The following is a 14235-nucleotide window of genomic DNA, read 5'->3' as shown; positions in this document are numbered from 1 at the left end:
GTGCACTTCACTAAATATATGGCATCATGAAGATGGAAAATTATGTGGATATATTGAAGCAACATCTCACGACATCAGTCAGGAAGTTAAAGCTTGGTCACAAATGGGTCTTCCAAATGGACAATGACCCCAAGCACACTTCCAAAGTTGTGGCAAAATGGCTTAAGGACAACGAAGTCAAGTTATTGGAGTGGCCATCACAAAGCCCTGACCTCAATCCAATAGAAAATGTGTGGGCAGAACTGAAAAAGTGTGTGAGAGCAAGGAGGCCTACAAACCTGACTCAGTTACACCAGCTCTTTCAGGAGGAAATGGGCCAAAATACACCCAACTTATTGTGGGAAGCTTGTGGAAAGCTACCCAAAACGTTTGACCCAAGTTAAACAATTTAAAAGCAATGCTACCTACCAAATAGTATTTGAGTATATAACTTCTGACCCACTGGGATTGTGATGAAAGAAATAAAAGCTGAAAGAAATCATTATCTTACATTTCACATTCTTAAAATAAAGTGGTGATCCTAACTGACCTAAAACCGGGACTTTTTACTGGGATTATGAAAATCTGAGTTAAATGTATTTGGCTAAGGTGTATGTTAACTTCCGACTTCAACTGTACATATGTATTTAGCAACGGCTAACTTCTCCCTGAGGCATGGCCGTTAGCCACCTTACTAGGTTAGTTTAGCTCATTTTATTTTAGCTAGCCAATAATCCATAATGAAAATGAACTAAAAACATGTTGTTCTTTCCTCTTATGAAGGCAAGAGCTTTTTGAGTGGCAAATGTATATATTTTGAAGGGGCAAAAGATCCAAATAGTTTCCAGATTTTCCACACATATCCCATGTAGCCTACACTTTAACCAATCCATTAAGTCAGTGCCTGTGCACAACACCCTCTTGTGGTCATTCAATATACAAACATCAAAAATAGAAGGCCCCTCACACTCTACTCGGGGTGTGTCTGTGCGTGTATGCTTGTATGCATGCATTACATTCTTTACATTTGAAACACCATGTCAACACATACACACATTCATATGCACACAAATAGGGCCTACATATCCTATAATATACATTAGATTACTCATCCATTTGTTTTAATCGAAACCACCTTTTTTTAAATATAGATATTAGCTTATGTATGTATGTATGTATGTATGTATATATATTTATAAATACATTCTGTTTGAAATTCCCTTTTTCTTATCAATGGGAAATTCCAACCTTATCAAAGCCCCTCACTCTCTTTACCCATAATCCCTAATTAACCCCCCAAAACCTTCTTTGACAGTGACACTATCAGGTCCATTCGGCTATCCCCCCTCAGATACCCTTCCATCGCTGAACCCACCATCCAGCAACTCAACGCCATCTTGGGGGTCCCTCATGGGGAGGGGTCAGAGGGGCTGCTATGACACCTCGCTCCCAAACACCTCCAGCACCAGCGGGGTGAGCTGCATGCTGTGCTCTGGCTGGAAGGACAGCGAGCGGTACTGTTTGGAGTGCTCCTCGTTGAGGCTGCGCAGGTCGGCCAGCTTCTGGATCATCCTGGCGTAGAGCAGCCGCCCTCCTGGGTGGTTCACTCTGATGTAGGCCTGGAGCACCTCCGACAGACGGTCCTGGAGAACCTCGATCTTAGCGTGATCCTGCACCCCAGGTCGATCTACAGGGAGGAGAGAGAGGCCCTTAAAAGGAGGGGTGGAGAGAGGGGAATGCACACAAAAATACCATACAAACAGATGCTGTACATGTGCGCACAAACATGTACAAAAGCATGCAAAGCACACTAACAAGCACACATGACAGCGAGCGGGTAGATACCTGGAGACAGCAGGCAGATGGCCATGAGCAGCACGTGTTCCTCCTCATGGAGCTTGAGTTTCTTCAGGCCCACCTGGAATTTCACCAGTGGCTCCAACAGGTCCAGAGTGTGACCCGCTACAGGGAGGGGCCGACAGTGGGTTAAGTGTGTGCTCATTGTGGTTTGACAAGGTCCTCCATATTTATTTGGACAGTGAAGCTAAAATGTTTACATTTGTCTCGATACTCCAGGTACACTAAGTACTTGGACAAATTCACTTAGTGTATTAAAGTAGTCAAAAGCGTAGTGTTTGGTCCCATATTCCAAGCACACAATGACTAAATCAAGCTTGTGACAAACTTGTTGAATGCATTTGCAGTTTGTTTTGGTTGTGCTTTGTATTATGCTTTGCCCAATAGGAACTAAATGGTGAATAAATGTCATTTTGGAGTCACTTTTATTGAAAAATGAAATGAGATGTTTCTGAACATTTCTACATTAATGTGGATGCTGCCATGATTAGGGATAATCATGAATGAATCTTGAATAATGATGATTATACCCCAAAATAATAAAGATAATCTCCCCCCTAAAATGCTAAACTCTCACCATTACCAAAAACAGGGGGGGGTATATGGTCTTTATGCCTCTAACATTCTCACTCATCCGCATTGCGTTGTGCCTGAAAGCTCTTAGCCGTGGTATATTGGCCATATACCACACCCCCACGGGCCTTATTGCTCAACTATTCCTAATCAAGGTAGCTTCTACATTAAATCTGCAATATGTCCGTTTTTGGGCGACCAGACTAAATTCAACTTAGAAAAGTATGTTATAGATCTGTCATTCTCATTGAAAGCAAGTCTAAGAAACGGTAGATCTGTTTTATGTGTGCCATTTCTATTTCCCATTCTTAAGCTTCGTTTTTGCGTCTTTTACTTTCGGGTTTGTACACCTGTTTTAAACTGAGGAAAATATAATTCACAGCGGTTCACATGGTACAATGATACACTATGCTTCTTTCATCACAAACCAAAATTTGGAAAAACTATTCGAATTTTAGCAACAAAGAAATTGTGGAGCAATTTCTGTATAGTGCATTCAGAAACATTTTCTATTCTTATTTGCAATAAAAGTGACTCCAAAATGATAATTCCTGATTTGCCATTCATTTTTATATTGGGCACAACCAAAACGAACAGCAAATGCATTCAACACGTTTGTAGAGTCACAAGCTTGATGTAATCATTGTGTGCTATGAATATGGGACCAAATACTAAAACTCTTGACTAATTTAATACACTATAAGTGAATTTGTTCAAATACTTACGAATTATTCTGTTTTGTTACAGCCGTATTCTAAAATGTAAAAAAATATTTATCTTCCTCCTCGTCAATCTACATACACACAATACCCCATAATGAAAAAGCAAAGAGGTTTGTAAATGTATTAAAAATAAAAAACAGAAATACCTTTATTTACAAAAGTATTCAGACCATTTGCTATGAGATTCAAAATTGAGCTCAGGTGCATCCTGTTTCCATTGATCATCCTTGATGTTTGTACAACTTGATTGGAGTCCACCTGTGGTACATTCAATTGATTGGACATGATTTGGAAAGGCACACACCTGTCTATATAAGATCCCACAGTTGACAGTGCATGTCAGAGTAAAAACAAAGCCATGAGGTTGAAGGAATTGCCCGTAGTGCTCAGAGACAGGATTGTGTAGAAGCACAGATCTGGGTAAGGGTACCAAAACATTTCTGCAGGATTGAAGGTCCCCAAGAACACAGTGGCCTCCATCATTCTTAAATGGAAGAAGTTTGGCACCACCAAGACTCTGGCCAGACAGAAGCCACTCCTCTCAGTTAAAGGCACATGACAGCCTGCTGGGAGTTTGCCAAAAGGCACCTAAAGGACTCTGACCATGAGAAACAAAATGATCTGGTCTGATGAAACCAAGATTGAACTCTTTGGCCTGAATACCAAGCGTCACATCTGGAGGAAACCTGGCACCAGCCCTACAGTGAAGCATGGTGGTGGCAGCAGCATCATGCTGTGGGGATGTTTTTCAGCGGCAGGGACTGGGAGACTAGTTAGGATCGAGGCAAAGATGAACGGAGTAAAGTAGAGAGATCCTTTATGAATACCTGCTCCAGAGTGCTCAGAAACAAACTGGGGCAAAGGTTCCCCTTCCAACAGGAGAACGACCCTAAACACACAGCCAAGACAACGCAGGAGTGGCTTCGGGACAAGTCTCAATGTCCTAGAGTGGCCCAGCCAGAGCCCGGACTTGAACCTGATCGAGCATCTCTGGAGAGAACTGAAAATAGCTGTGCCGCGACGCTCCCCATCCAACCTGACAGAGCTTGAGAGGATCGGCAGAGAAGCATGGGAGACACTCCCCAAATACAGGTGTGCCATGCTTGTAGCGTCATACCCAATAAGACTAGAGGCTGTCATTGCTGCCAAAGGTGCTTCAACAAAGTACTGAGTAAAGGGTCTGAATACTTATGTAAATGTTATATTTAATATTTTTTTATTATACATTTGCAAACATTTATAAAAAACACTTTTTGCTTTGTCATTAAGGGGTAGTGTGTGTAGATTGAGGAAACTATTTAATCCATTTTAGAATAAGTATAACTTAACAAAATGTGGAAAAAGTCACGGAGTCTGAATACTTTCCAAATGCACTGTACATAGTGCTTCCATTTCTAAACAGTAAAACAGATATGAAAATACCCTAAAATAAGAGGTGGCATTCTTGCACAGTTGCTTTAAATGAAACATTTGATCTCAAAACCAAAAAGATGGGAGTATAGAGCCAAATGTAAACATGCGGCGGGGAGTGTACGAACAGTGTGTAGAGTGTGTGTGTGTGTACATGTATTTCACCCTTGGTGACGTCGTTGACGCAGTACTTGAAGTCGGCACCACCACCACAGCTCCAGGACATGTCCTCTAGGTTGAAGGACTGGTTGGAACGCAGCATGATGATCTCGATGGCACTGGATTTCAGCAGGGCGATCTGGTCCTCAGCAGTCAGCCCTCTGGAAACACACAATAAATGTATTGAGCCAAACATGCAGATTGACAGGGTGCCCTCACCACATCATACACAGAGGGCCTTATCTGCTTTTACTTTACCTGATGAGAAACTGTGGCAATAGCAACCTATTTCTCCCAATGTGAAATTCATTCCAGATTTGATGGCAGAGACAGTGTTTCATTGGTACCAAAAGATGAGGGAATCGGCATAACAACAATCAAAGGCTGGAATCTTACAGCACATTGGGCGATGTCATTCTTCTATTTCCAAACTAAACCAAGTAGTTCTTAACCTTCAAACTGGAATTGCCTCATTGTCATTGTCTGACAAATATTTAATTGCCATCTTTTGCTCGTTTCTATTTTTTTGTACACACAGATGAATTAATTGAATGAGCACTTTTTTCTAGAGTTTTTTAAGGGAGGGGGAGACCGGAAAGGACAGGTAGTACAATGAATTTTATGGTTACCGGGACAACAGCATTCCATGGTGCACTGCAGCGTGTGCTTCACTTAAATGCTATTGGAGGCATGAGCACACAGGCTTTACCTCATCCAACCTTCCATATTCACACACCGGTACGAAGGTTAACACCAAACTAACGGGACAGTCTATCCGCTCTGCCTCTGTGCCTATTCCCTTCTTATGATGAGTCATCATGAGCCTGACAGCCTTTGTTAGTGTGGCTGACACACAGCCAGCCAGGTTATTCTAAACAGATCCTCCGACACAAAGGGAATCCTGAATACATGCAACACTGACTGACATGGCTAGAAATGGAGATCTGTTTACACCTGTGATCTAACCCTTCGTCACAAATACAGGATTCAGCCATTTTACCTGAATGCTTTCTAAGACCGAAGTCTGAATAACGTTTCTTACCCATTTCGTTTAATTTGATTAAAAAACAAGCATATAGCCTCCCCTCCTCTCAATAAAGGCAGTTGTTTTTGTCCTGCCCAATGCAAATCAAACTGTCACCTGTGTCGAATACAACATGTGTAGACCTTACCGTGAAATGCTTACTTACAAAGCTTTAACCAATAGTGCAGTTCAAGAAAGAGTTAATAAAATATTTACCGAATAAATACGAGTAAAAAAATAATAAAAAGTAACAAAAATAACAACGTCGCTATATACAGGGTGCCCCGGTACGAATTGGAGTGGGTCTAGGGTATCCGGGAGGATGCTGTTGATATGAGCCATGACCAGCCTTTCAAAGCACTTCACTACTGACGTAAGTGCTACAGGGCGGTAATCATTCAGGCAGGTTACCTTAGTGTTCTTGGGCACAGGGACTATACTATGGTGGTCTGCTTGAAACATGTAGATATTACAGACTCAGTCAGGGAGAGGTTGAAAATGTCAGTGAAGACACTTGCCAGTTTGTCCGCGCATGCTTTTTCCCTTTGTAGTCCGTAACAGTTTTCAAGCCCTGCCACATCCAACGAGCATCAGAGCCAATGTGATAGGATTCAATCTTAATCCTGTATTGATGCTTTGCTTGTTTGATGGTTCATCGGAGGGCCGAGCAGGATTTCTTTTAAGCATCTGGATAAGTGTCCCGCTCCTTGAGCTCGATGCGGATGTTGCCTTTAATCCATGGCTTCTGGTTGGGATATGTACGTACAGTCACTGTGGGGACAATGTTGTCAATGCACTTATTGATGAAGCCGATGACTGAGGTGGTATACTCCTCAATGCCCTTTGATGAATCCCGGAACATATTCCAGCCTGTGCTAGCAAAACAGTCCTGTCGCATAGCATCCACGTCATCTGACCACTTCCGTATTGAGCGAGTCACTGGTACTTCCTACTTTAGTATTTGCTTGTAAGCAGGAATCAGGAGGATATAATTATGGTCAGATTTGCCAAAATGGAGGGCGGGAGAGAGCTTTGTATGCATCTCTGTGTGTGGAGTAAAGGTGGTCTAGAGTTTTTTTCCCCCTCTGGTTGCACATGCTGGTAGAAATTAGGTAAAACAGAAGTAAGTTTCCCTGCATTAAAGTCCCTGGCCACTAGGAGCGCCACCTCTGGATGAGCATTTTCTTAATATATATATAATATATGCCATTTAGCTATATAAGGCTTATGGCCTTATATAGCTGGTTGAGTGCGATCATAGTGCCAGCATCGGTTTGTGGAGGTAAATAGACGGCTACAAATAATATAGATGAGAATGCTCTTGGTAGAGAGTGTGGTCTACAGCTCATCATAAGGTACTCTATCTCAGGCGAGAAATACCTCGAGACTCCTTTAAAACCTCTTATGGATAGGGGGCAGCATTTTCACATTTGGATGAAAAGCGTGCCAAGAGTAAACTGCGTCCTACTCAGTCCCATATGCTAATATATGTATAGTATTAGTAGTTTTGGATAGAAAACACTCTGAAGTTTCTAAAACTGTTTGAATGATGTCTGTGAGTATAACAGAACGCATATGGCAGGCAAAAACCTGACAAAAAAATCCACCAGGAAGTGGGATTGAATATACAGTGGGATATGGGTTATCTTGCACTTCCTGTGGCTTCCACTAGATGTCAACAGTCTTTAGAACGTTGTTTCAGGCTTTTACTGTGAAGGGGGGCTGAATGGGAGGGGAATGAGTCAGAGGTCTGCCAGCAGCCTCGGTCTCGTGACGTGCGGTTCCATTGCTTTTCTACAGAGAAATGAATTCTCCAGGTGGGACATTATTGAACATTTATGATTTTAAAAAATCCTAAAGATTGATTCTATACATCGTTTGATTTGTTTCTACGACCAGTAATATATCTTTTTGGAATTTTCGTCCGACATTTCCGCTGGACTTGCCCGCGCCTTGTGAGTTTCGATTTGTTTACTAAACGCCCTAACAAAAGGAGGAATTTGGACATAAATGATAAACTTTATGGAACAAAACAAACATTTATTGTGGAACTGGGATTCCTGGGAGTGCATTCTGATGAAGATCAAAGGTAAGTGAATATTTATAATGCTATTTCTGACTTATGTTAACTCCAACATGGCGGATATATTCTTGGGTTGTGTATGTCGTCTGAGCGCCATACTCAGATTGCATGGTTTGCTGTTTCCGTAAAGTTAAAAAAAAATCTGACACAGCAGTTGCATTAAGGAGAAGTATATATTTAAATCTGTGAATAACACTTGTATCTTTTAATAATGTTTATTATGAGCATTTCTGTGATTTGATGTGGCTCTGTGCAAATTCACGGGATGTTTTGGAGGCAAAGCCAAATGTAAACTGAGGTTTTTGGATATAAATATGAACTTGATCGAACAAAACATACATGCATTGTGTAACATGTTGTCCCGGGAGTGTCATCTGATGAAGGATATCAAAGGTTAGTGATTCATTTTATCAATATTTCTGCTTTTTGTGACTCCTCACTTTGAAAAAAAATCGCTGTATGCTTTCTGTGACTATTTGCTGACCTAACAATGATATGTTCTGCTTTCGCCGAAAAGCTTTTTTGAAATCGAACACTGTGGTTGGATTAAGGAGAATTGTATCATTAAAATGGTGCCTAATAGATGTATGTTTGAGAAAATTAAATTATGAGATTTCTGTTGATTGAATTTGGCACCCTGCAATTTCATTGGCTGTTGGCTGTCTAGGACTGGGGTTTCGCTAGAGGAACTGCAGTCCTAGACAGGTTAATATTAGACATTGCGCACCAGCTGTTATTGACAAAAAGACACACACCCCCACCCCTCACCTTACCAGACCTAGCTTCTCTGTCCTGCCCATGCATGGAAAATCCTGCCAGCTCTATATTATCCATGTCGTAGTTCAGTCAAAACTCGGTGAAACATAAGATATTACAGTTTTTAAATGTTCCCTTGGTAGTATAATCTTGATCATAGGTCATCCATTTTATTTTCCAATGATTGCACGGTGACCAATAGAACAGACTTCGCCTACGAAGTCTCAGAAGGCAGCCCGAAATCCCCCCCCCCCTTCTTCACGCAAATGAAGGGATTTTGGCCCGTTCCTGAGAAAGCAGTATATCCATTGCGTTGGACTCAAGTAGTAAAGACTATTGATAAGGGTTTGGCTCGTGACACCTCTTTGAAATAAGTCTTAAATCATCAAAACTTTATTAAACTAATCAAGTTTGGGATGTGCGTAAAAAACCCTTGGGAAAGTATTCAGACCCCTTGACTTTTCACATTTTGTTACATTACAGCCTTATGGGCTGTCGTTTCTCTTTACTTATTTGAGCTGTTCTTGCCATAATATGGACTTGGTCTTTTACCAAATAGGGCGGGCTGTCTTCTGTATACCCCCATACTTTATCACAACACAACTAATTGGCTCAAACGCATTAAGGAAAGAAATTCCACAAATTAACTTTTAACAAGGAACACCTGTTAATTGAAATGCATTCCAGGTGAGCACAAACGCACACTTATGAAGATGGTTGAGAGAATGCCAAGAGTGTGCAAAGCCATCAAGGCAAAGTGTGGCTACTTTAAAGAATCTCAAATATAAAATATATTTTGATGTAATTATTTAACGGATTCATACACGAACAAACAGAGCACAAAATGTAATCAAAATGTTGTTTTAAAGTGTCATATAGTTTCCTTATATAAGTATGATCAGCAATGTTTTGTATTTTTGAAAATATTGAACCATATTTAACAAAACACTAACTTCTTTTTAAACTGTTACCGGGCTACCTTCAGACGAGTCTTGTGAGCATCCTAGAGCAAAATAACCAACGAACGTGTTGGTGGGAGTCTCACCTTTCCATAGAGGGGTCATATTAGTGTGTAGCCCAAACTGTTCGGACGCTACAGACAGAAGTTGGCAGAGTCCCGTGACTCTTGTGGGGGTTGTAGAGCAAAATAACCAACGTACGTGTTGGTGGGAGTCTCACCTTTCCATAGAGGGGTCATATTAGTGTGTAGCCCAAACTGTTCGGACGCTACAGACAGAAGTTGGCAGAGTCCCGTGACGCTTGTGGGGGTTGTAGAGCAAAATGGAGAACACCATTGTGTTTGTGACACGTGGGCCAAACCGTTCCGATGTTTTCATGAGAAGACCGATTTTCGGGACAAACACCACTGTAGCTTGGCCACCTTCCACCACAGATGTGAAAGGCCGCCATTTGCGGATGCGGTGGATTGAGATGCAGCTCATGCAAAAAAACATAACTCTAGTTTAGACAGATTTTGTTGGGGGATATTTATTATAATGCTAATTAGATTTCCACTTTAGATGGTGTAGAAATATACCAAGTCACTACAAAAATAACTCAGTTGCCGGAGACGAAGGAAGACGCTCAAGGATTTCTCCATGAGGCCAATGGTGACTTTAAAACAGTTACAAAGTTTAATGGCTGAGATAGGAGAAAACTGAGGATGGATCAACAACATTATAGTTAGCAAATAATTACTAACCTAATTGACAGAGTGAAAAGAAGAGAGCCTGTACAAAATACATATATTCCAAATCATGCATCCTGTTTGCAACAAGGCACTAAAGAAATACTTTTTGTCCTGATTACAAAGTGTTAACACATTTCCAAGTGGTGGCTGCATCATGTTATGCTTGTAATCATTAAGGACTGGGGAGTCGTATTTTTTAAGAATAGAATAAATGGAACAGACCTAAGTACAGGCAAAATCCTAGAGGAAAACCTGGTTCAGTCTGCCTTCCAACAGACACTGGGAGATGAATTCACCTTTATTACATTTATTACATTATACGTGTTCCGGTTGGAGCGAGTGGTCGCATCTGCACGCATCTGCACGTCGCTCCAACGGGTAGTATAACTTTTTAACTTTTTCATTATATCTCGGTTTGATTTGTCTTATCTTAGCAATTTCTTCTCAGCTAGCTACATAGCCGTCTTTGTATCAAAGATAATTGCGTAATTATCGTATTTCGCCGTCCTAACGTAGTCTTCACTAGCCAGCTAGCTAACGTCCACTGATTAGCTGCACTGAGAAACTCTTACACTCAACTGAACGACTTGATTAGTTTAGTGTTAGCTACCTACATAGCTGTCTTTGCTGTCTTCGTATCATCGTATCATCGTATCCAAGATAATTGTGTTGTTTAGGTTTAGAGTGTGTAGTCTTAGAGTGATTATCTTAATTTACCGAGGTTAGCTAGCCAGCTATTTGTCGTCCTTAACGTAGGTGACTCTGCTAGCTAGCCAACAGCTAGCCAACGCTAGCCAACGTCTTCTGTATAGAACTCAACTACCCGGTCGCATTCACAGGTTGTATCACATTTTCACTTCATTTCATTACAGTACAACGGTTTGATTTGTTTGATCGTAGCTAGCTACTTAGCTAGCTACATAGCCGTCTTTGTATCAAAGATAATTGTGTAGTCTAGAGCGATTTTCTAGGTTCGCTAGCCATCTATTGTCGTTCTTTTAACGCAACGTAACGTAAACAACACTGCTAGCTAGCCTGCTAGCCCCGAATAGCAACACTGCAGAACTATTACACTCAACGGAATGACTTGATTAGTGTAGTGTCAACAACGCACCCACTGCCAGCTGGCCTACTTCAGCAGTACTGTATCATTTTAATCATTTTAGTCAATAAGATTCTTGCTACGTAGCTTAACTTTCTGAACATTCGAGACGTGTAGTCCACTTGTCATTCCAATCTCCTTTGCATTAGCGTAGCCTCTTCTGTAGCCTGTCAACTATGTGTCTGTTTATCCCTGTTCTCTCCTCTCTGCACAGACCATACAAACGCTCCTCACCGCGTGGCCGCGGCCACCTACTCTGGTGGTCCCAGCGCGCACGACCCACGTGGAGTTCCAGGTCTCCGGTAGCCTCTGGAACTGCCAATCTGCGGTCAACAAGGCAGAGTTCATCTCAGCCTATGCCTCCCTCCAGTCCCTCGACTTCTTGGCACTGACGGAAACATGGATCACCACAGACAACACTGCTACTCCTACTGCTCTCTCTTCGTCCGCCCACGCACACCCCGAGAGCGTCTGGTCAGCGGGGTGGTGGCACCGGGATCCTCATCTCTCCCAAGTGGTCATTCTCTCTTTCTCCCCTTACCCATCTGTCTATCGCCTCCTTTGAATTCCATGCTGTCACAGTTACTAGCCCTTTCAAGCTTAACATCCTTATCATTTATCGCCCTCCAGGTTCCCTCGGAGAGTTCATCAATGAGCTTGATGCCTTGATAAGCTCCTTTCCTGAGGACGGCTCACCTCTCACAGTTCTGGGCGACTTTAACCTCCCCACGTCTACCTTTGACTCTTTCCTCTCTGCCTCCTTCTTTCCACTCCTCTCCTCTTTTGACCTCACCCTCTCACCTTCCCCCTACTCACAAGGCAGGCAATACGCTCGACCTCATCTTTACTAGATGCTGTTCTTCCACTAACCTCACTGCAACTCCCCTCCAAGTCTCCGACCACTGCCTTGTATCCTTTTCCTCTCGCTCTCATCCAACACCTCCCACACTGCCCCTACTCGGATGGTATCGCGCCGTCCCAACCTTCGCTCTCTCTCCCCGCTACTCTCTCCTCTTCCATCCTATCATCTCTTCCCTCCGCTCAAACCTTCTCCCACCTATCTCCTGATTCTGCCTCCTCAACCCTCCTCTCCTCCCTCTCTGCATCCCTTGACTCTCTATGTCCCCTATCCTCCAGGCCGGCTCGGTCCTCCCCTCCCGCTCCGTGGCTCGATGACTCATTGCGAGCTCACAGAACAGGGCTCCGGGCAGCCGAGCGGAAATGGAGGAAAACTCGCCTCCCTGCGGACCTGGCATCCTTTCACTCCCTCCTCTCTACATTTTCCTCCTCTGTCTCTGCTGCTAAAGCCACTTTCTACCACGCTAAATTCCAAGCATCTGCCTCTAACCCTAGGAAGCTCTTTGCCACCTTCTCCTCCCTCCTGAATCCTCCGCCCCTCCCCCCTCCTCCCTCTCTGCAGATGACTTCGTCAACCATTTTGAAAAGAAGGTCGACGACATCCGATCCTCGTTTGCTAAGTCAAACGACACCGCTGGTTCTGCTCACACTGCCCTACCCTGTGCTCTGACCTCTTTCTCCCCTCTCTCTCCAGATGAAATCTCGCGTCTTGTGACGGCCGGCCGCCCAACAACCTGCCCGCTTGACCCTATCCCCTCCTCTCTTCTCCAGACCATTTCCGGAGACCTTCTCCCTTACCTCACCTCGCTCATCAACTCATCCCTGACCGTTGGCTACGTCCCTTCCGTCTTCAAGAGAGCGAGAGTTGCACCCCTTCTGAAAAAACCTACACTCGATCCCTCCGATGTCAACAATTACAGACCAGTATCCCTTCTTTCTTTTCTCTCCAAAACTCTTGAACGTGCCGTCCTTGGCCAGCTCTCCCGCTATCTCTCTGAATGACCTTCTTGATCCAAATCAGTCAGGTTTCAAGACTAGTCATTCAACTGAGACTGCTCTCCTCTGTATCACGGATCCGCACTGCTAAAGCTAACTCTCTCTCCTCTGCTCTCATCCTTCTAGATCTATCGGCTGCCTTCGATACTGTGAACCATCAGATCCTCCTCTCCACCCTCTCCGAGTTGGGCATCTCCGGCGCGGCCCACGCTTGGATTGTCCTACCTGACAGGTCGCTCCTACCAGGTGGCGTGGCGAGAATCTGTCTCCTCACCACGCGCTCTCACCACTGGTGTCCCCCAGGGCTCTGTTCTTGGCCCTCTCCCTATTCTCGCTATACACCAAGTCACTTGGCTCTGTCATAACCTCACATGGTCTCTCTTATCATTGCTATGCAGACGACACACAATTAATCTTCTCCTTTCCCCCTTCTGATGACCAGGTGGCGAATCGCATCTCTGCATGTCTGGCAGACATATCAGTGTGGATGACGGATCACCACCTCAAGCTGAACCTCGGCAAGACGGAGCTGCTCTTCCTCCCGGGAAGGACTGCCCGTTCCATGATCTCGCCATCACGGTCGACAACTCCATTGTGTCCTCCTCCCAGAGCGCCAAGAACCTTGGCGTGATCCTGGACAACACCCTGTCGTTCTCAACTAACATCAAGGCGGTGGCCCGTTCCTGTAGGTTCATGCTCTACAACATCCGCAGAGTACGACCCTGCCTCACACAGGAAGCGGCGCAGGTCCTAATCCAGGCACTTGTCATCTCCCGTCTGGATTACTGCAACTCGCTGTTGGCTGGGCTCCCTGCCTGTGCCATTAAACCCCTTCAACTCATCCAGAACGCCGCAGCCCGTCTGGTGTTCAACCTTCCCAAGTTCTCTCACGTCACCCCCCTCCTCCGTTCTCTCCACTGGCTTCCAGTTGAAGCTCGCATCCGCTACAAGACCATGGTGCTTGCCTACGGAGCTGTGAGGGGAACGGCACCTCAGTACCTCCAGGCTCTGATCAGGCCCTACACC

The 14235-nt window shown here is 43.9% G+C and overlaps 1 protein-coding gene across 3 annotated transcripts in view; it reads right to left on the bottom strand.

Annotated features, from left to right (window-relative positions):
- Positions 1-278: 278 nt before the first annotated feature.
- LOC124032076 (vitamin D3 receptor A) overlaps positions 279-14235 on the bottom strand; it is a 93873-nt gene continuing 79916 nt past the window's right edge. For all 3 annotated transcript variants that reach the window (XM_046344138.1, XM_046344139.1, XM_046344140.1), the window contains 3 exons: positions 4707-4861; positions 1825-1941; positions 279-1666 (listed from right to left, as the gene is read on the bottom strand). In XM_046344138.1, coding sequence (XP_046200094.1) covers positions 1413-1666; positions 1825-1941; positions 4707-4861 — 526 coding nt within the window. In that variant the 3' untranslated portion in view covers positions 279-1412. The remainder of the gene's footprint in view (positions 1667-1824; positions 1942-4706; positions 4862-14235) is intronic.

The sequence above is a fragment of the Oncorhynchus gorbuscha genome, linkage group LG03, assembly GCF_021184085.1.
Source record: "Oncorhynchus gorbuscha isolate QuinsamMale2020 ecotype Even-year linkage group LG03, OgorEven_v1.0, whole genome shotgun sequence".
NCBI lineage: Eukaryota > Metazoa > Chordata > Actinopteri > Salmoniformes > Salmonidae > Oncorhynchus > Oncorhynchus gorbuscha.
Note: the sequence above shows the minus strand (reverse complement) of the source record. Positions and strands in the feature narration are given on the sequence as shown.